Source organism: Carassius gibelio, chromosome A9, assembly GCF_023724105.1.
Source record: "Carassius gibelio isolate Cgi1373 ecotype wild population from Czech Republic chromosome A9, carGib1.2-hapl.c, whole genome shotgun sequence".
Classification (NCBI taxonomy): Eukaryota; Metazoa; Chordata; class Actinopteri; order Cypriniformes; family Cyprinidae; genus Carassius; species Carassius gibelio.
The window spans coordinates 12,547,656-12,570,433 of NC_068379.1; the positions used below are offsets into that span (position 1 = coordinate 12,547,656).

At 38.7% G+C, this 22,778-nt stretch overlaps 1 protein-coding gene across 2 annotated transcripts; it reads left to right on the plus strand.

Annotated features, from left to right (window-relative positions):
- Nucleotides 1–52: 52 nt before the first annotated feature.
- Nucleotides 53–21,873, plus strand: LOC128019644 (inner centromere protein-like). 2 transcript variants are annotated; one of them, XM_052605739.1, is made up of 21 exons: nucleotides 53–212; nucleotides 2,557–2,718; nucleotides 3,741–3,872; nucleotides 4,224–4,301; nucleotides 12,900–12,979; nucleotides 13,528–13,620; nucleotides 13,716–13,889; nucleotides 14,066–14,149; nucleotides 14,244–14,336; nucleotides 14,471–14,560; nucleotides 14,735–14,827; nucleotides 15,663–15,755; nucleotides 15,852–15,918; nucleotides 16,094–16,301; nucleotides 17,146–17,332; nucleotides 17,411–17,537; nucleotides 18,136–18,578; nucleotides 19,011–19,216; nucleotides 19,311–19,483; nucleotides 20,679–20,898; nucleotides 21,202–21,873. In XM_052605739.1, exons 1-21 carry the CDS (start codon nucleotides 167–169, stop codon nucleotides 21,377–21,379), a joined length of 3,027 nt encoding a protein of 1,008 aa, XP_052461699.1. In that variant the 5' UTR covers nucleotides 53–166; the 3' UTR covers nucleotides 21,380–21,873. The 2 variants fall into 2 exon arrangements, with proteins under 2 accessions (XP_052461699.1, XP_052461700.1); XM_052605740.1 differs by having other exon boundaries at nucleotides 12,912–12,979.
- The last annotated feature ends 905 nt before the right edge of the window (nucleotides 21,874–22,778 follow it).

Genomic DNA, 22,778 nt, shown 5'->3' on the forward strand with positions numbered 1-22,778 from the left:
TCATCATGTCGCATTTAACTAACCATTCTTTCTTTATTGTGCTTCAGATGAACTCTACAGAACCCCTGTAAAGGATACTGAGCCATGTGGTGATTTGGAGCATGCAGTGGGGATAGACCAAAGAAAACAGGACCCTCTCTCTGACAGCAAGTGCAGGATTATAGAAATGGACCTTGGACATGTCATGTGGTCTGATGATCTAGAAAAAGGAGGTAATGATAGATGTATTTATCATTCAGGTTCAACACAGTATAGCTGCTTATTCACACATGACTCCCAACATATTTGCTGAAAGAAATATGACAACTCATGATGCATGAGCTTTACAAAAACAATCCATCATAGAAAGATCGTTTTTGTGATATGATCTTTTTGAATATAAACCTTTATGCCCAGTGCTGTACAACTGAAGCATTAACCAACAAACTCAAAAACTGGTGCTGGAATTCAATGAAATCTCAAAATCTTGTCAGAAGACAAAACAGATCTAATATTCTGAAATACATATTGTAAAAACACCTGGGGCTCCTATTCAAGCACAGAACTCAAAAGGACTCTCCCTGAAAGTCAACGGCAGTGCGGTATTGAAAACTGGTGAAGTGATGAAAAATACAAGAACACTGCCAAAACTCAGACTTGTACATGTAACTGTGTTACCAATGAGTCTGCAATCAAGTGATCCTACTAGAATTTAATAATAAAATTCAAAAACACAATAGTTCAAAACAATACTCTTTAATTGTACGTTTGCAGTAATTGTTTGATTAAAAATAATAATAATAATAATTATAATAATAATAGCGTTGAGGTTTACTGGCCTGTCTCACCTTATGGTGGATAAAGGTAAATTAAATTGATTGAAATTAACATAATTACTAAATGCCAATTGTGAAATATTATTAAAACCTAAATTAAGATTTCTACTTGAATATATTTTAAAATGTTATTTACTCCTGTGACGCAAAGCTGTATTTTCAGAATCATTACTTCAGTCTTCAGTGTCACGTAATCCTTCAGAAATCATTCTAACACGCTGAATTGGTTAAAGAGATGTGCCATACAACCAAGTATACTCAGAATTTGTACTCTGTATTTAACCCATCCAAAGTGGACACACACCCGGAGCAGTGGGCATTATTTATGCTGCAGCGTCCAGGGAGCAGTTGGGTGTTCAGTGCCTTGCTCAAGGGGCTCCTCAGTCGTGGTATTGCCAGCCCGAGACTTGAACCCACAACCTTATTTGTAAATGTATGATTATTTATTTAGATCAAATTTAACAATAAGGTTCAACTGATTATAGTTGACGCACTGGTATCATGAACAAACAATTAACAATATTTTGGTAGCACTTTATTTTATAGTCCTGTTCCTCATGTACATACTATGCACTTATTATAGTAATTACAATAACTATGTAATAACTAGGTACTAACCCTGAACCTACTTCTAAACCTAACCCTACCCCATGTAGTTACCTTGTATTACCAGAACGTTCTTAGATAAATACACTGTAAGTACACTATAAGTACATGTTAGTACACGTACTGTAAAATAAAGTGCAACCAATATTTTTAAGGTTACTAATTACTAATGTTCATTTATACGACTTAAAATGTTAAAAGTGCATTATTACATTTAGAAAAGGAATGCTGAAAAGTACTTAAATTAATAAATTATCTAAAAGTACTGTGACACCTAATGCATTGACTAATATTAATATATTAAACTTTACTTTTGTCATGTTTTGTTTGTGTTTTTCAGTTTAGAGACTCTTATTTTGATATTACCCTTATTCCTTCCTCTGATTGAGCTTGATTATCACCATGGTTACTGATTATGTTTTTCACCTGTGTCTTGTTTAGCTGCTCATTATCTCATCCTTGTGTCTTTTGTTTCCTTGTTTTTTTTTTTTGTTTTTTTTTGTCTGATCTTGTCAATATATAACTGTTGATTTGCATTGTTCCTGTGTTTCTCCTTTGCTCCCATTTAATAGTGTGCTTTCTTTTTAGCCCTTGTAAAAAATACCTCTTGCAAATAGACCTATCTTTGCCTGAACCATACCGTGACAAATTTAATGTCCTACCAATTTCTCATTTTCTTTCTTTTTTTTTAACCATCTAACTTTTCACTCTGCTGACTGCCTTTCTACTTCTCATTAGTTCACACGTACCATCCTCAAACTTGCCTTAAGCTGTAAGCTCCAGGGCTGCAGTGAAGCAGTGCTAGCGTTGGTGGAAGAGCGCAGCCCCCCTCTGAGGGCCGAGCACCTCTTCATGTGTGGCTCAGCTTGTGCTTGGCTGCAGCTAAATGAAGTCTTTAGACAGGCAGAGCAGTGGGGAGTGAGGACGGGGTTGTGGGAGATCCCAGGGGCTGATATGGTAAATAACAACACAGAGGCTAAAGTTCAGTGGTCCATTAGCGCTCAGGGACCCAGGCACAACGAGGCTCTATGAGAACGCTGCACTGCTGTAGATTCAACCTGAGCATTTCTGCAGTCATTTCTTGTTCAGTTTGAGATTGTTGAACTAACGAATCCTTTACCTTTAATTCCCTTAGATCAACATCCCCCTCTTGGTCCACTGCCCCCCCTGGTGGGCCGGAGGGGTCCAGGTAAACAGAGCTCCATGGCGGTGTACAGACAGAACCTACATGACCCTGAAGACACAACAGAAACACAAACAGGAATCACTAGAGGTTGTCTCCCTCTGGAGCTCAGAGGTAACAGCATGCTTCATAAAGGTCTTCCACTTATTAAGTCTGACATCAAGTCTCTCTGTTTCTGGGACCAAACATTCAATCATTTGCTAAACGCAAACAACAACCCATGCTAATATACACTCACAGTGTGCTGTAATACTACCGAAAAATCATGATCCTAACATCTCCCAACTGAAATCTTATTTTTATGAATCATTAAAATATTGGTGTCTAGGACGCTGTGACCCTGGAGACTGTAATTTAAACTCTGAGTTTTTAAAAACGTAGCTTAAATGCATGATGCTGTGTAAACAAATAGTGCTCATCGAGAAATTAATTATAAAATAAATAATACAACTATTTTATAGATTAAAAAGATCTAGATAATAGTAAAATGTAACAATACAAATATATATATATAGTATAAAGGATTGTTAAATATAATTTTTTTTCAAAAGCTGTGCATATATATATATATATATATCAACTCTCGTTTTATATAGATGCTGTTGATTTATCTATATTATAGGTTTAGGAATATACTCAAACATACAAAACACATGTGTAAACAAGCCTAATAGGCAAGGCAAGTTTATTTATATAGCACTTTTCGTACACAAAGGGTAATTCAAAGTGCTTTACATAAAAGAAAGTAAAATAATAATGAAGAACAAGAATAAAACAAGCAATTTTAAAACTTTTAAAATTATTAAAAAATGTACTTATTTAAAATGAATTTAAAACAGTTAGAAATGATTTCACATAAAATAAGATAAAAAAAACAGTGAAAATATAGTGCAATAATACTTTTGAGATCAGACTGCTGTTCATGTTCATTTTGACTATGAACAAAGTTTGACAACACATTTTTGTAAAATGCTATCTATGCCACTATGTCAGTGTTACTATGCATGTCAGTGTTTCTAATGCAGTGACATTCATGCGTTTTTACATGCTTTATTACATCTTGGATCCCCTGTATGTGGAGCACAGTCTGCTTTTTCCTTTTTTAGTCTCACAGTTTGAATCTCTGTGTTTGTCAGAATGGCAGGGAGGCCAAGCGGTGGGCACCCTAATAATGGGTCCTGATGGTGAAATCATACGCTTGTCTCTCTGGGATCCCGCAGTTGACACTGAGGACCACCCAATAATGGGTGATGTCACACAAGGTCACGGTAATCCAGGTTTTACTTGGTTTTATATTATGCTCAACCAAATAAACACAGAACATAGAAATGTCTAGACTGGCTTTTGCTCGAAGGGGTCTTAAGGAAAAGAAAAAAAACATTAAAATGTTCACAAGACATTATTCTCAACGACGTGTGTTATTAGAGTTATTATGTTGTAAATGTAACTTCTTGTCAGGGGAGACTGTGTTAGTGCATTACAAGTACAGACTAGGTGATGGGTGAAAGTTCAGGTTAAATAAAGGGAAACCCAGCAGACAAAACAAAAATAGAGAGCATAGGAGGTCTGTAACAGACAGAGATGATGTTAACATGAAGAATGTACTTCTTTGTTTCTAGTTCTTAAGGTTGTGACTTCTGAGGGAGATCTGAAACAGCCTTGGACAGCCTTTACACAGGGCCACGACACAGATGAAGGTTAGCGTTTCCTATCCAAAGTACAGGAAGAATTTAATCTGGAGTGTTTTTTTATTAAAAATGGTTCATAATTTGCATAAACATATTACATAAAATAATAGTTGTAATAATACAGTTGTGTTTTATATTTGTGTATTATACACAACCTTTCAAAAGTCTGTGGTCCCTAAGATTATTATTATTTTTTTTTTTAAAGAAGTCTCTTATGACCACAAAGGATGCATTTATTTAGCAATCAATCTATCTATATATCTGTGTGTTATTAATTATTAAAAATGCTCATATTTTAACCTGGACAATACAATACAATACAATACAATACAATACAATATAATATAATATAATATAATATAATATAATATAATATAATATAATATAATATAATATAATATAATATAATATATAAACATACTCTTGCTTAGAAGAGTAACCAAATAGCAGAATTCTACAATTAATGAGTTTCCATCTCATAGGCTGAATGTCTGATGGAGATGTTGCAGTTTTCATATGGGTTCATTTAAGAACCTTTCATTAAATTAGCATTTTTACATAACCAACATTTTTTTTTAGAAATTCATCCCATCCTCAAACTCATCTCATATGTGCTCGAACGAGTAAAATACAAGAAAAAATAGTACAGTACAATGGAACACAAGCATGCATATAAAGCATACGGTTTCCCCTCCCTCTCGCTCTCATGCTGGCTGCTCTACATCTGTTAGTGGTTTGCAGCAGTGAGGTATCCCGGACAGAGAAACCCGATCCCACCGCAACCCCCCCAGGCTAATCCAGGCCCAGGAGTCTGTGTGACTGACAGATGCTGTGTTTTCTCAAGCCAACCTCTGGAGCTGCTCTGTTTCCTTTATCCTGTCACTGGTCAGAAACTCAACCCCCACTGACCCACCTTAACCCACCGAACCCCTCCTCCATCTCCATTAGCTCGCCATGCAAGCGCTCTCTTCATTCGCCCCTTTCCTGCTTTCCAGGCCCCTTCAGAAACAGACACTTTCTAAGTAAAGACTCTTTGAGCAAATGGCTATCATCTCAGAGGCTACATCCCAGTACCATGATATATATCAAAGTACCATAGCATAACCATCTGATGCTATCATTGATAATATTGATAATTGATGATACCATTAGAGTAGTATTTTGTTGTTTATATTTACAACACATTCTAGTAAATCCCCTAGTGATTTATTTGAGTTAAAGCTAAGTTTTAGAAACCAAACAGCTAGATCTGTGTTGCAGCGGTCATTTAACCATTAACAGACGTTTGTGCTGCAGTAGCTTTATGTTAACCTAAAACTAAATGCCAATACGTGTGTCCTTGGGCTTATTCTGGGATGTTTTATGCTTGTCTGTCTGGACACTGACAAAGTGCTAACAAGTTGGTTGCTGAAAATAGTGAGTAGTGTTCAGAGGTGCCACATTGCATTCTGGGGTGTCTGGAATGCTTTAGACGGGTGGCGTTCATTACAGATAGACCCACCGCCAGCTGAAGAGAAGGAATTAAAGCAGTGGAAACAGGAAGTGGGGATATTTACCCTTCTCTGTGAAGCTAAAAAGATTTCTTTTTGAAATTTATTATTTTGAATTGAGGTTGATATCAAAGCAAAACCATTCTGTTCCTACAATAATATAATAACAGATAAAAAATACAGTTTATATGTCCTATACGTTAAATGTAGGGGAGAGCGGGGTAAGTTGTCACACGGGTAAGTTGTCACACTGTTCATAACTCCAACACTAGAGGCTCTATCTCAAAAATCAAATAGCCACTTTATGTGACTTCTTCTTCTATAGTCAACTTCCTGTTCACATGTGGTCAAGATCACTGTAATCTGAGGTTAGCACAATTTTCTTATTTTTCTGCATAAAAAGTAAAAAAAAATCACTTTACATTTTATGTAATACAACTTTGTTAGGTGTGAATGTTTAAAATGATTATTTTGCACAAAATAGAGGAGACAGTAACGTGTCTTTTGATACTTTAGCTAAAGTGATATGATGAGCTAAACTTGAGATTTAGACCACATTAGCACACAAGTAAGTATGGGGCAAGTTGTCTCAATGACTTTGGGGCAAGTTGTCACATGTGACAACTTGCCCCTGTACAAACAAACACATCGAACATGCTCAGAAAACATGATAAATAGTGATATTGTAATTTATTTCTAATTGCAATAAGTTGTTTGAAGGGAGGAAGGAAGGAAGGAAGGAAGGAAGAAAGGAAGGAAGGAAGGAAGGAAGGAAGGAAGGAAGGAAAATCAGGAATTAAGGAAGGAAAGACAGGAAGGAAGATGGTTCGAAATTATAAAAGAAAGACAGAGCATGGCAGTACACCACCTGACATAATGTTAAAGGCAGTCAGGCAGGTAAAGTTGCAGAACAAATCCATCAGAAGTACAGCAAAGGATTTTAACATAAATTACCGTACTCTGACTCGGTATTGTCAAAAGATTACCAGAGAAGAAATTGAAAGTCAGACAGACATGCCAACAACAATAGTTGGTTATACAACGCCACGCAAGATTTTTTCACCTGATTTGGAAAAGCAGCTTGTTGAGTATATTACCAGGTCAGCTGACATTTATTTTGGTCTGTCGCCAAGTGAGGTCAGAAAGCTTGCTTACCAGTTTGCTGTGGCACACCAGCTGAATTTTGCACCTTTGTGGTCAGAAAAAGAAAAGGCCAGCAAAGAGTGGTTTACAGGCTTCTTAAAGCGGCATACAACGCTGTCACTGAGAAAGCCAGAGGCAACTAGCCTTGCCAGGGCAAGTAGCTTCAACAGAAAGAATGTTAATGCTTTCTTTGACAACTTAGAGATTGTGTTACGCAAATATGAATTTGGACCAGGAGACATTTGGAATGTTGATGAAACTGGGGTCACCACTGTACATAAACCAGACAAAGTGGTGGCCAGACGTGGATTCAAACAAATAGGGTCACTGACCTCAGCGGAAAGAGGAACCCTTGTCACACTGGCCTGTGCTGTCTCAGCCACAGGGAATAGTATACCTCCATACTTTATTTTCCCCCGTGTCAACTTCCGTGCTCATTTCCTGATCAACGGGCCACCTGGCAGCAAAGGAGGGGCAAATTCCTCTGGATGGATGAAAGACACACACTTTGTTGACTTCCTGAAACATTTCAGTGAACAAACAAAGTGCTCAAAGGAGAAGCCCTGTTTACTCCTTTTGGACAACCACGAGTCTCATCTGTCCATTGATGGACTCAATTATGCCAAAGAAAATGGCATAATCATGCTGTCATTCCCACCGCACTGCTCACATCGGCTCCAACCATTAGACAGGTCTGTCTACGGGCCACTAAAGAGGCACATCAACAGCGCATGTGATGCCTGGATGAGGAACAACCCTGGGAAGACAATGTCGATTTATGACATACCTGGGATTGTGGCAATTGCCTATCCTCTGGCTGCAACCCCCTTAAACATTCAGGCTGGCTTTAGGGTGGCTGGGGTTCAACCTTACAACAGAGATGTATTTATGGAAACCGAGTTTGCACCATCCTACGCCACAGATCGCCCCATTCAGAACCCTGCGCTGTCAAGCTGCAGCACCAACTCTGCCCTGCCAGGCCCCAGCACCAACCCTTCCATGCCAGGCTCCAGTACCAACTCTGCCCTGCCAGGCCCCAGCACCAACCCTTCCATGCCAGGCTCCAGTACCAACTCTGCCCTGCCAGGCTCCAGCACCAACCCTTCCATGCCAGGCTCCAGCCCCAACTCTGCCCTGCCAGGCTATAGCACCAACTCTGCCCTGCCAGGCCCCAGCACCAACCCTTCCATGCCAGGCTCCAGCACCAATTCTGCCCTGCCAGGCTCCAGCACCAACCCTTCCATGCCAGGCTCCAGCACCAACTCTGCCCTGCCAGGCCCCAGCACCAACCCTTCCATGCCAGGCTCCAGCACCAATTCTGCCCTGCCAGGCTCCAGCACCAACCCTTCCATGCCAGGCTCCAGCACCAACTCGGCCCTGCCAGGCTCCAGCACCAACCCTTCCATGCCAGGCTCCAGCACCAACTCTGCCCTGCCAGGCCCCAGCACCAACCCTTCCATGCCAGGCTCCAGCACCAATTCTGCCCTGCCAGGCTCCAGCACCAACCCTTCCATGTCAGGCTCCAGCACCAACTTTGCAGTGCCGAGCACACCGAGTTATGCTTCTGCTATCACCAGCTCACCCTTACCCAGCAATGCTATTGCTGACAGTGGGCTACCAACTCCAGAGGACATTCGGCCATATCCAAAAGCCGGCCCTCGAAAACCAGCCAGCAAAGGAAGAAAACGACGCAAAACAGCAATACTTACTGACACGCCAGTGAAGCAGCAACTAGAAATAGAAAAGAATAAGCCTCAATCTAGCAAAACGCTGTTTCAAAAGAAAGCGAAGCAGAAATCTGGACCTATGAAAAACAAGGCAGCTAAAAGAAGAAAAATCATGCAAGAGTCATCATCAGATGATGAAGAGTGCTTCTGCCTGGTCTGTGTAGAGCCATTTTCAAAGAGTCGTCCAAAGGAGACCTGGGTAAAATGTGTAAAATGCAACAATTGGGCCCATGATGCTTGCACTTCAGGCCAGGCAATTTATGTGTGTCAGAATTGTGATTCTGGAGATGAGTCCTATTAGTCAGATACAGGGCATCTGTTTTGTTCAGAGGTTAAACATGTTAAGTTAAGCAAGTTATCTGCAGCATTTCATTCAGTTATCTGGTTTTATTTGAAAGCCATAGAACATTTGAGTTTAAAGTTCAAAGTAAAGTGGTCTTGAAATGTGCATTATTTGGATTGAAATAATTGTTTTTCCAGATTCTCCAGGCACGGATGTTTACATTTCCAGTTTGTTTTGAGTTTAAAAATTAAAATCAATATTCACAATTAAGTAGTTGTGTTCTTATTTTTAGATAATTTATTGTGACAACTTACCCGCCCTAGTGTGACAACTTACCCTCCGATGGGGCAAATTGTCACAAGTGCACACTCACTATTCAACAGTCTACAACTCTGTAATGAGATAAGATATAAAGATGTTATGAATACAAAATATGTGCCCAAGACTTCCTTCTTTCATTTGGTATGAGATTTATACCATTTTGATGTATGGTGCTCCGTAAATGTTAGACAGTGTGAAAAGTGTGACAACATACCCCGCTCTCCCCTACTATATATATATCACTGCCCTCACTGGACATTCAATTTGCATGACTTTTAAAACATTTAAAACTCACTGGCATGACAACATGTACTTGCATATATATATAAATGAGCAATGTAATGAACCAAACAATTATTTTAACTCTAAACTCCATTAATATACATATTTTCATTAAATATGCCACTCTCTTTAGAGTTTAGGTTTCAAATTACTCCTACTCCAACTTAATTAATAAAGCACATACAGTAGGGAAAATATTTATTTGATCCCCTTCTTTGCCCGCTTACAAAGAAATGAAGTGTCTGTAATTTTATGATAGGTTTATTTTAACAGATGGAGTCAGAATACCAACCAAAAAAAAATCCAGAAAAAAAATACATTAAATAAAATTGAATTAAAACAATTAGAAATTGATTTGCATTTTGGTGAGTAAAATAAGTGATACCCAAGCAAAACATGACTTAGTACTTGGTGCAGAAACCCTTGTTGGCAAGCACAGAGGTAAGACATTTTAGTGGGCAAACTTGCAAAATCAGCAGGGGATCAAATAAATATTTTCCCCACTGTAATAAAACAACAAAGTTAACCACAGTGGGGTACAATACAAACTAACCCAGACGGGTAACTACAACTGCAATCATCCCTGATCAAAAGCTACCGCAAAAGTGCGGTCACCTCTGGACTTTAATTTTGATCAAGGAACACATTGGAGATGATGTGCATTAGATCATAATGATCTCTTTGACTCAAGAACATGAATAAGATAAGCAATGTAAGGAGGGGCTGTAGCACGTAAGGATTTAAAAACAGACAATAATCTAATTGAAAAAAAATAAATATTCTCCAAGTTTATATGCACTAAGAAAGGCTTTATCTTAGCAATCATTCTGAATTTATAAAAAAATAGCAACAATTTCATATTTCGAATGATTTTTACCAATTTCACTTATTCGAATGCTCAATTTTAGAACAGTTACAGATCACAACCAGATTCTTTACTTGATGTTTCCTAAAAGGACTCAATGTACCCAGGTTTAATCCAGCCATAACACTGATTTCAGAGGGACCAATTATAATCACCTTGGTTTTCGATTCATTAAGTTTCAAAAGGTTTGCAGTCATCCATGACTTCACCTCATCTACACAGGCCAACAAACGCCCCAATGTACTGGAAAAGTTTGGGTTCAAATACAAATACAATTGAGTGCCATCGGCATAAGAATAAAACTACACAACATATTTATCCAAAATCAATGGTAGCATATGAAGAGAAAAGAAAAAGGGTGCTAAGATCTAACCTTGTGGGATACCACATTATATGGGTGCCGAGGGCGATACATACTCTCCCATACGGACCAAAAAACTGGAAGTATGACTTTATCCATCTTAGGGCAGATCCACAAATACCCGCAGATGTTTCAAGATGTTATATAAGAATATGATGGTCAACCGTGTCAAACGTTGCTCTCAGATCCAGGAGTAGAAGTACAGTAAAATTACCATTGTCGGTCGCAAGAAAAATATCATTAAAACCTCTCAGTAAGGCTGAATCTGTACTTTGATGTTTTTTAAAAACCCGACTGAAACACTTCACTGAGGTTAAATGAGAATGCTCTAAAATGGAAGTTTCTAAAATTAGCTAACACACTCTTATCCAAGTTTGATTTCTTCATAAGGGTTGAACCAATATAGAAATAATATGCAGATCAGATTTTAGCAAAACAGATGTAGTTATTTTAGAGTGAAAATGGGGTGGGGGTGCAAATATGCGCACTCTTCCACTGCCCAAGATCTTTTGAGCCAAGTAATGAGATACATCAACAGTGAAGAGGTGTGGCTAACTATTAGTTATAATAGTGAAGTAAATAACAAGATGAGATGTTTTATATTATATTTTATATATGAAATAAAAGCACACATCCAGTTAAAAACAGTCTAGTGACCTACATTCCGTTTGCATCGCCTGTTTAGACAGAAGTTCAGCTGGGGCTCTGAAAGAAACAGAGAAAGAAGTGAGACAGAGAAAAAAGACAGAAGGAGAAAGCAAGCAGAAGAGCAGTCCTGTTGCTTTTCGGCAGGATTTGTGACATGCAGGATGAATAATTGCAGTGGATGTGTGTGTAAGATCAGAGGGCGTGGAAGGTGAGTGGGGTGTGAAGAGACAGAGCAGAGGTCTCACTCACAGCTAGAATGTGGAACAAAATGCAGACCTTCTCTCCTGAGGATGGGGTCACCGCTGCGTTCACACAGCCTTATGTGAGGCTCTTTCCATCCCCCCTCAGTTGCACTCGCTCCCTCTTACTGTCTATCTCCTCTACACACCCGTTTCTTTGCCTCATTGACATCAAAGCAGAGCTGGAACCCATTAAAGCAGACAGACTTGCTGAAAAATAAACCATCACTGGCTGGTGCAGGGGTGCAAAACAACTGGCCGCTCTTTGTCCAGACTACAGGCCGGTTGAGCAGGCTGTGATCCAGCGAGAGGCACAAAGAAAAACACTGCAAATCCTACAGCAGCACACTAAACATGCTTGCTCTCTCATGGTGTAATGCAGAAGCCAAGAAATCTGGCATGCAAAAGTGTGTTCGCGAATATCTGTGTCAGTAAAATACATTGTACAAATGGCAAACTGAGAAGCTGGGGTTGCTGTTCTACAACCTAAATCAAACCGCACTGTAACTTCAGAACTATTTTCTCCCACAAAAAGATGGACCAGATTTGACTGAGAAATTACTAGCCACATAAACATACTATTATAAATAAATTTTGTATGGCAAGCTGAACTGCTGTCATGTGCTGCTGAGGTGTTTGTTGATCATGCTTGGGACAGGCCTAAGTTTCTTGTGCCCCCTGGTGGAATGCAGCACTTTTCTATGAGGTTAATTCACCTGATTAGTGGCTATGCAAACAAACTAAACTTCCACCTTAAGGCAGTCCAGTGTGTGCCACAATGAAGTGTTAAATACCAGTGGGAGGTTTACCAGCCGTGACTTTGTAAATAGTGTCTCAAAATAAAGATTTTTGGCAGAAGCCAATTGGTACTGATCATAATAAGCTGACTGGGAATGTTGATGGTACAATTCAGTTAGTCATCTTGATTTAGCAGTCTTATTTGTGACCAAACCAACACAACACAAAATACAGATAAAAAGGTCAGTTTAACACCTAATGTGCACTGTTTACTCATTATTTTGTTGCACTAGTACTAAAATATGTATGTAGTGTCTCTGTCAATAAGTCAAATTATCCATGTAATATTGAGTAATGTATAACTTCAATTTAAAATGAACTACCTTATATTTTAAATATATTTTGAATTTTCAGCTGCCATTAATCCAGTTTTCCTCTAAACATTTAAACAGTAGGGTATATTTGAATGCATTCATTAACTCCTTTAATCGTCATGCACAAACATGTTAGGTCTGTTTGCAGAAGAAGACACCACAAGTAATACTGAAGAAACTACTTCAAACACAGAACGGCTTGACTCTAGTCATGAGGTATGACCGCAACCTTTCCATCCACTTGAGTGTAAGAGACACTTTTATAATCTAGCATGCAATACTTCACAGTGAGAGAGAAGGAATTAACTATGAACTTAAGTTCAGTGCACCCACCTCAACATGTCAAGGTCAGATAAAATCCCTTTTAATCAAAGCCAGTTCTGTTCCCAAATTAATGATATTTCTATTATGCAGACAAAGCCAGCATGACTGAAGTTAATATACTTTTATGTGTGGAGCACAGAATTTGTTGATCAGTAGTTGTTTTTAATCAAGCAACATTTTAGGTGCAATCTGTTGTTACATTAATTTTATCTTCAAGGACACCGCTAAGTGCTTTTTTGGCACCAGAGACGTTTTCCGTCCCTGTGATCCTTGACATTGTGCAGAGCACTGGCAAAAACACAAGAACTTTGCACCGTAAACATTTTGTTTAGGGTTTTGATCCTAACTTCAGCTTCTTTTGCCAGAAAGCATTAATGATCAATGAGCTTGAATTCTACAGGGTAATTGATTTTGTGAAAATCACTAAATATTTTCTGTAGAAGTTTAAGGTCAATAAAACTGCAGAGAAAATGAACGCCAAGAAGAGGCAGCATCCATTAGGTTCCCACAATAAAACAGTTCGGAAGAGGCAGGTGAGCTTTCTGAACATGATAACATCAGATTGAGGATGACCTCTGGGAAATTTCAAGATACATTTCTGTGTAAAATCATATGCTGCTTTCGGTAGGTGTTTAAGATCAGCTCTCATGAAGAAACTAATGCAGAGGAGAAGGAGGAACAGTTGGAGGATGAGGAAGAGGAGGAGGAAGAGGAAGAGCAGGAGGAGGTGGATGAGGAAGAGGAGGATGAGGATGAGAACGAAGAAAATGGCTCTGACAATAAACCTGTTAATAAAGCACGGGTGAGTTTAATTTAACATCATGATGTCTTTCCAAAACTGTACGACTTTCTCTCTTTTAAAATTTCCTTTGCGTTACACATTCCACTACAGTAAGTTCAGTGTCCGGAATCAACAAATCACGGCAATAACAAACACAGGATCTATCTTTCCATCATATTTGTGAATCTTTTCTGTAGGTGTTTAAGGTGAAAGCTCATGCACATCAGAACAATGCAGAGGACGATTTCAGCTCGGACCGTCAGAGAATACAGAAAGAAAGAGTGAGTCCTCATTTACCATACTATTATGAGATTTGTTATTATAAAGTAACAGTTCACGGATACTGATTTTGAGGAGAGACACTGTTTTTTGCAGGTGATTAAGCTCAGGTTACATGCAGAGCAGACTAAAGCCAAGAGGAAGAAAATTCATTTAGGTGCTGACAATCAAATAATCCAGGATGAACAGGTGAGTCCTCCTCTTTTACATGTATTACACTATTATAAGATTGGTGACCTTCAACCGCTGCAACAAAGAGGTCTTAATAATCTCAGGGGCCTAAAAAAATCTTCAGGACACATATCAGTTGCTGTTTTCTGTAGGTTTATAAGGTCAGATCTCGTGCAAAGCAGACTAATGCCAAGAAGGATGATTGTTTAGGCGCTGACAGTGAAATCATCCAGGAGGAAAAGGTGAGTCTTCCTCTCTTAACCGTTTGCAGCTTAGTACACTATTATTAGATCAGTCACCTTCAACCTCTGCAGCCAGAAAGTCTCAATCTGTGAAACCCTAACCATGTTCAGACCAGCTGACCTAAGAGCTACAGATTCACGGGGAAATCACAATGAAGATGCTGTTTTGTCTAGGTGTTTAAGGTCAGATCGCGTGCAAAGCAGACTAATGCCAAGAGGAAGGATGACTGCTTGGGTGCTGACAGTGAAATAATGCATGAGACACAGGTGAATTCTCCTCTTTTACACTGTGTAGCACACTATTCTAAAACTGATTATCTTCACAAAGAAGCCTAATAACCATCTTGCTACCATGCTACCATGAAAGAAGTCTCTTGTGTTCAGCATAACTGCATTTGTTAGAATTCAGTAATTCAATTTTAAATAACTGTTTTCTATTTTGATGTGTTTTAAAATGTGTTACATGGTCCATCAGAAATCTACGGAGCCCCGCACATGACATGCAGGAAAAAATAGTAGGTTAAATCATGCACACGATTTACTAATTCATTCCCTCAATGTACTAGTACTAAAACGTGCACACGATTACTATTTCGTTCCCTTGATTTACTATTTCATTCACTCGATTTATAAATTGTGTGCATGATTTACTAATTCATTCCCTTGATTTGTTAAAACGTGCACACGATTGAGCAAATCGAGGGAATGCAATAGTAATCGTGTGCACGTTTTAGTACATTGAGGGAATTAATTAGTAAATAGTGCGCACAATTTATAAATTTTTTCATGCATGTCATGTGCGGGGCTCCGTAGAAATCATAATGTGGTGCTTAAGAATTTTTTTTTTTTTTACTATTGTCAATGTCGAAAACAGTTGTGCTGCATAATATTTCTGTGGAAACTGTGATACATTTTTTACAGGATTCTTTGATGAACAGCATTTATATAAAATAGAAATCTTTTATAACAGAAATGTTTTTACCGTCACTTTTGACTAAGGTGTACTTGTGGAATAAAAGTATAATTTTATTTCCTTTAGAATACTTACTAACCTCAAACCTTTGAACAGTAGTATTTGAATGATTCATGTTTTTATCTGTAGACATTTAAGGAGAGATCCCATGCAAAGCGGACTAAAGCCAAGAGGAAGGAGGATTGCTTCGGCTCTGACAGTGAAATAATTCAGGATGAACAGGTATTTCCTTCACTGGTATAACATGTAGCATACCATTATGAGTTATCCATTAACACCCACCTGGCTTAATCTGAGTCTTATCCCGTCTCTCTCAAGATCTATTTACCTGAGGAGAGATTAGAGGAAATGAGCAGCTCAACGACTCCCCAGCTCAACAAAACCGGTAACCTGAGTTACAGCTCTGCACAGCAACATAAAGAGTCATGCTGATATCTGATCTGATATCTACGCTCTGCCCTACATATTCCCATTTAAGTTGAAGAAGATTTTGAATCTCTTTGCTCCAAAACCCTAGAAAGGTTTACCGAAACTATAAATAATTGTGATTCTGCCCACAGGGGAGGAGGCCACTAAAAGAAACCGTAAAGTAAAGGCAACAACTTTACAGCCGGAAACAAAGGTGACACGGGGGTCAAGGAAGTCCAAAGGTGCTGCGCCTGCTATCAGCCCTAAATCAACACATCTCTCTCCCAGAGCACATTCACCGGACTCGTTGTCTCCTGAAGGGCAGGCAGAAATCCCGACAGGATTACCAACGGAGGCAGAGTGAGTCTCAGTCACATGTAATATTGTGCTCTTGTTTTTGTGTTTATAAAATCTGTCCAGATGCGCAGGACTGGTAAGTATTGTGTGTTTGATTTCGAAAGGCCAAATGACAATACATTCCCTGAATTTTCCCAGCGTGCACATATAACCCCTCTATCCAAATAAATGATGCATAAGGGATTGCATTATTTGGAAAAAAGTTGATACTATTGTGCAAAATTGTGGCGCGGTCAGAGAGAAACGGTAACAAAAAACTGCTTTAGTTAACTAGCAGTTATAGTTTATAATTATATTTTATCAGAGAGAGGGATAGAGGGTTTTTAATAATAAATATGACCCAGTGCTCTTTGTAATTTCTGGCCAGTAAATCCCCTGACGTCCTTTTAATTTCCCCAAACTCCTCCCTCTCAATTCTGGCCACTTCATCAGTTCTTACCTCTCCAGTCATCAGCCTGCTTGCGTTCCCGTTGTGTTTTGGTGTAAACAAGGCAGGTTGCGACTTCAGGCCAGAGGTCAGACAGAGGTCAAACAGCCTGGCTCCAAGGTTTTTGGGACTCATTAATATCCTGTCTAATAACTGTTTGCATTCCTCTCTCGTCACTCCAGCTGTCCCAATCTCCGGCACATTTTGATTGTAGCTCAGATTTCAGCCTGAACGCTTCTCAGGTCTTGCGAGGGGTGAGAAAGCCGAGTGGAGATTAGGTTATCGCTTCACATCTGAGCTCATATCAGTAAATCGCTCTCACTCCGTCTGGGCTGTATCTTTAACTTCTGAAGTTCCGTCACTCTCCTCCAAATGATTCCCATTAACATATATGATATCCATTGTTGTTCATTTTGACAGAAAAGGTCATTCTGAAAACACAGTTGGAAGAGAATACGCAGAACATATGCTGGTGGAGGAAGTGAAGAAAAATAAAAAGTCTAATAAGCACACAGGCAAATCGAAAGGGAAAAGTGTTCAAATTCATGAAGACATTGAAACCCGGAATACCAGTGTTCTTGATGATCCCACTCCTACTTCAAAGAAAGTGGGTTACATACTAGTCCACATGCTCATATTGATTTTATATGCCTTATATTTGTTATAATATGCTCTCAATCTGCAGAATAAAAAGAAAACAGGAAAAGAGAAAAAAGAAGAGACTAAAGAGGAAACGGAAGAGCCTACAAAAAAAGCCCAGAATTTGACAGTTAAAGTTAAAAAGAAAAAGGGTCAACCAGCATTTGTTGTAGGTGAGTTTATGTTCAGATAAGCTAGTGAGCTTTCTCCATCAAAATAAATATCATTCATATCACAAATCATTCATATGCAACACTTAAAAGTGTTAAGACAATTGTTTTAAATTGTTTTAAACAGGTCTCTTTTTTTACTTCTCAAAAGTTTTAGTTTTTTTTTTAAAGAATTTAACACTTTTATTCAGCATATATATATAATTTTTATTTTTGAGCAGCAAATCAGCATATTAGAATGATGGTATCATATGACACTGAAGACTGGAGTAATGATGTTGAAAATACAGCTTTGATCACAGGAATAAATAACATTTAAAAATATATTCAAATAGAAAACAGTTCATTTTTAACATAATAATATTTCACAGTTCACAGTGTGTTTAATGTATTCATGATCAAATAAATGAGAGTGAGATCGAGATTGAGATCGCGAAAAATCGTAACAACCCCATATTTTTGAAAAGTAGTATTTATTTTTCTGAAATAGAGTATTGCACTGCACTTTAAAAGAGAGCTGCCTAAAAAAAACTGATTATTATTTTTATTTTTAAACAGAAAATAAAATTAAGAAAATCCCATTTTAATGCCTCTGCTTTAGGAAAACCTCGGCCACAGGATGTTGAACGGATGGCATATCCAGTGGATGAGCCCGAGAGACTGATGACCCACGAGAGAGAGGTGACGACTCACGACTCAGAGGATGAACTACAAAACACTGAGAACACTCCAGAACACACCTACACTGACTCTGAAGATGACAGGGACGCTGATACAGACCCAGAGAGTACAGACACACATGAAGCACACCAAGTCTCTCCCAGATCAGTTTACAGCACTCACAGATCCCAGCACTCACTCATTTCAGCTCGTTCAGATGCCAGCATTCACAGACTCTCACAGAGCTCCGTCAGAACCCCCTCAATGGGCATGGCGTCCCACTGCGGCCCGTGCAGCCCAGCACCCCTGTCTCTCATCTGCCTGCCTCCTCAGTCAGCAACACCTCCTGCCTCAGACCCTACTGGATCTGAGCCAGGCAATCATGTGAGTAGTTCTCTTTAACAGCCAGCCTATAGTTTCCCATTGGGATTTAAATAACAAAAAAAGGGCTTTAAGAATTATGAACCATAAACCAAACCAGCCAGACATGAGCCGAATCACAACATTACAATAATCTGAAAATCAGACAAAAAGACAACACAAAACAAGACTTTCTGTGTACTTTCCGGTTTGATAACATATATACTGTATAAAGAATCTATTTTAAGTTTACAGTAAAATATACATATCTATAGAAATATTAAAACAGTTCTAGGATGAAGGATGACTGACGGACCAAGTCATGTCACGCGGTTTATTTGAGTATCAAAAATCTTGTGCGTGTGTGCTTAAGTAATGATAAAGACCGCTAAAACAAGCACCTGTCATGTAACTGTCATATTCATAACCATACTGTACATGTTAAACTGATTTGAGGTTAAAAGCAACGAGGTTCCACCTAACCAAACCGACAAAAAAGCTGCAGCACTGGCTGAAAAGGCAGAGCGCCGTCGTCTGGAGGTGGAGAAGAAACGGAAGGAGAGAGAGGAGGAAAAGAAGAGACAGCAAGAAAAGGAGGTGACAGAAGAGAGGATGAGGCTGGAACTGGAAGAAGAACAAAGGAAACGAGCAGAGGAAGCGAGGTACAACATGTCACTGCTTTTTGGAAACAATAACGAAATACAATATCCCGCAGATATTGGCAAAAAAAAGAAACTATCACTGTCACATTTGCAGGTTACAGAAGATCAGAGAAGAAGATGAGAGACAAAGAAGACAGGAGGAAGAGATGGAGAGACAGAGGAGAGAGCGGGCAGAGAAGGACAGAGAAAGAAGACAACAGGAGGAGAAGAGGAGGCTGCTGGAACGGCTCCAGAGAGAAAGACAGGAAGAGGAGAAACGGCAGGCTGGTAAATACCTGCGCAGTCATGGTTTCTGATCGGTCCAGGCCCTTATCACGAGACAGTCTTGATATCTCTTGGACTGAAGTCTGGCTGTGTATGACTACAATGGAACGCATTACAGGACCTGAATCAAGATTATGACTAACTTCCAAACCAAAGGAAGTTAGACAGCTGCTTTTCAAGGGCTGATACGCACAGAACATGTTTTGTGTTTAAGTAAAAAAAATAATAACAGTAATGTAAAATACACGGGGCAAAGGGCAGTGAAAAAAAAGTTTTTAAAGTTTAATTTTTTTTATTTTATTTTGAAAACCATGTCATGTGCAGCATGTTACAAATGATGTGCGATGCATGTTTACATAAAAGAAGATGGAAAAGCAGTGCATTGCAATGCAAAACCCATAAGTGAACAAATATATATATATATATATATTTTTTTTTTTTTTTTTTTTTTTACTTTGAAAATTAAACTTTTTTTAACTTCTTAGAATAATGTGTCAAGGGTTATTTTTTATTCTTTTTATGTATTTATTTATTTTTGCACGCAGAAAATTTGAGCGCAATAGTGTCCGTCTAGAGCATGTTTACATAGAGAACAATGCAAAAACGAACTCTGTGTGAATGGCCCCACAAGGCTGTATTCTCACCAGCACAGAAACAAATAAGCATGTGATTTGGAACAATCTAAAGCTACTCAGTGTTATATAAATAGACAGATTTAAATGATTTAAATTAAGCTGATTTAAATTAAGTTGGATGTTAGCATGTTGCTAAGCTAACAATGCAATTAACCCAAAAATACATAACACAAAATATAATATCAAAATATACTTTACTAATTATAATCCTGATATATACTCATTTAAATCAATATTTTAAATAACTGAATGATGATTTATTTATCCCATGATTTTATTTTTACTTTATTTTGTTATGGTCTTTATGGTCATTTTCACTTGCACATGAAGTCCGTGGAGACCTTATGGAGTCCTACTGGTCATTTTATGATTCAAGATTGTGCTCATAAGGGCTTTGTGCCCTTGATGCCAAGAGTGCAGACTATTACCCAACAGTCAATGCAGCATTACATCACCTAAGTGCGTGTCTGATGGAGGACCACACAGATTATACATCCTACAATATGAAATATTCTACTAACTTTATAAATAAGTTTGAAAAGAATGACTGTCCTCGTTTTCAGCTCAGCTGGAACGTCGGCGTTTGGAAGAGGAAGCTCGCAAGGAGGAGGAGCTGAGGAAGCTGTCAGAGATGGAGGAGGCTGAGAGACTGGAGTACCTGCGCAGACAGCAGGAAGAGGAGGAGGAGAGGAGGAAAGCTGCTGAGGAGAGGAGGAGGAGGGAGGAGGAAGCAGCCATGCATGCTGAAGAACAGGCCAGACTGCAGGCTGAACTGTTTGTCAGGTATGTCACAGCTGCAGCACACATCTCAGCTCAGGTTCAGTCATCAATGTTTCATCAACTTGGGTTCCTACATGTGAAGCTGTAGGTTGGTGTTACTTGCTGTAAGTTACTTGCAGAGGAACATTGTCTTGTGCTTCAGCTCTGCTATTCTGTGCGAATGAATCTGATGATGAATGATAGAAGTATGGAATGATGATTTAGGTTAAAAGTGATTTAGGCTAAGACAAAAACACAGTTTTACCACTGAAACATAATTGTGCTTGAGCGCTTTTGTGAAGTCTAGTGTTTTTCTCTCAATGACAGGCAGAGGGCAGCACTGGAGCAGCACTTAAAGTTTCAGAGGGGTCTTTTTGTGGAGGCTGAAGGCCTGGAGCAGACACAGGATATATCTCGGCCCTGGATTTTCTCCTATTTCGCCCTGTTGAAGCTGCTGGGCTTGGATGACGCTGCATCTGAGGACACACTCAAAGATGTGCTGTAATTCCTTCATTTGAGTTCATGCAGTAAATTCTCTAACCCAGCGCTTACAGCTAGTATTTTGAGTTATGTGCAATTTTCTTAGTAGGTGAACAATCTGTGTCACATGTGAATCAGCTAAAATGCTGGATCGCTCACATATTCTCAGATGTCTAACTCTGTCATTTCAACATATCAGCACTTTTGAATTCTAGACCTGAAAAAGTCATGTAAAATAATAAAATATTAAAACACCCTGGGCATTTTCGTAAAGAATATATATATTTTTCTACATATGCCAAGCGCTAAAACTCATTCAAATGTTGTTGTGGACAATGAATGAGTGGGAGTCAACTGAGGGTCAAAGAGGTTGAGAAGCACTGGCAAAGAGTGAGCAGCGCCCTCTGCTGTCCACATCAGGACATCTTTAGTCACAAGATGACATATTTCAGGTATAAGCTCTTATGATTATTATTATTAAAGTTCATTTTAAACTATAGTAGAATTCTAGTATATGCACGATCAGCATCAGCATCTCTAGGGCAAAAGGACAAGCAGGTACATAGGGCAAAAAATCTTTGTAAGTTAATGAAAATAGTGTGGGAAAACTTGATACAAAAGTTGCATAATAGCAGAATTCATCTGTGTCATTGTGTAACAGATAATAATATTGTCTGCTGGGTCTTACAGATTTGGAATGACATGAGGGTAAAGAGAGTAAATAATGACAGGATTGTCATTTTTGGGTGAACTAACCCTTTTAACCCATGAGTCAGACTTTTAGTCCCTGTTGGAAGATGCCATCAATTTCTCAATTGAAAAGTAGCTAGTCGATGCCACTGATAGATCAGTGGGCTATGCTGACAAAAAAGACGTATGACAAATGAATATAGTCTGCATGTTTAATATCCTCTAATTGAATGGATTCACACTCTGAAGCTAAAATACACTATGGGACTTTATTGTGAAATCTGTCAATTCCGACTGCCCAAAATATGTCAACAGTATTTTACAGTCCACAATAGCAGGAGTCAAAGTCTCCGTAAGCAGGGTATTAGCATCTGCTTTCCACTGCAAGGAAAAAAAAGAATAGAAAGAAAAACAGAAAAAAAGGCTTACTACAAAAAAACAGCTGGCATATTTTTGATTATCAGTCATAAATGTATGCCCCTTTCCATAATTGTGAGCTTCATCTTTCAAAATAGATGTATAGACAGTTAATAACGTCCATAGTTTTACCATCAAGCCCAAAAGGGGAATAGAGTGGTGTTAAAGACACAGTGATGAAGGTCGTCTCTCTCTCTCTCTCTCTCACGGTGCGCAAACACGCTTTTAAACAGTAAATAGCAAAAACGTAAACTAATAACAAAACATACTTCCAGTAGCTGATTCAGAAGCGCCAGATTGTTGTAGCAAAGTTAGAA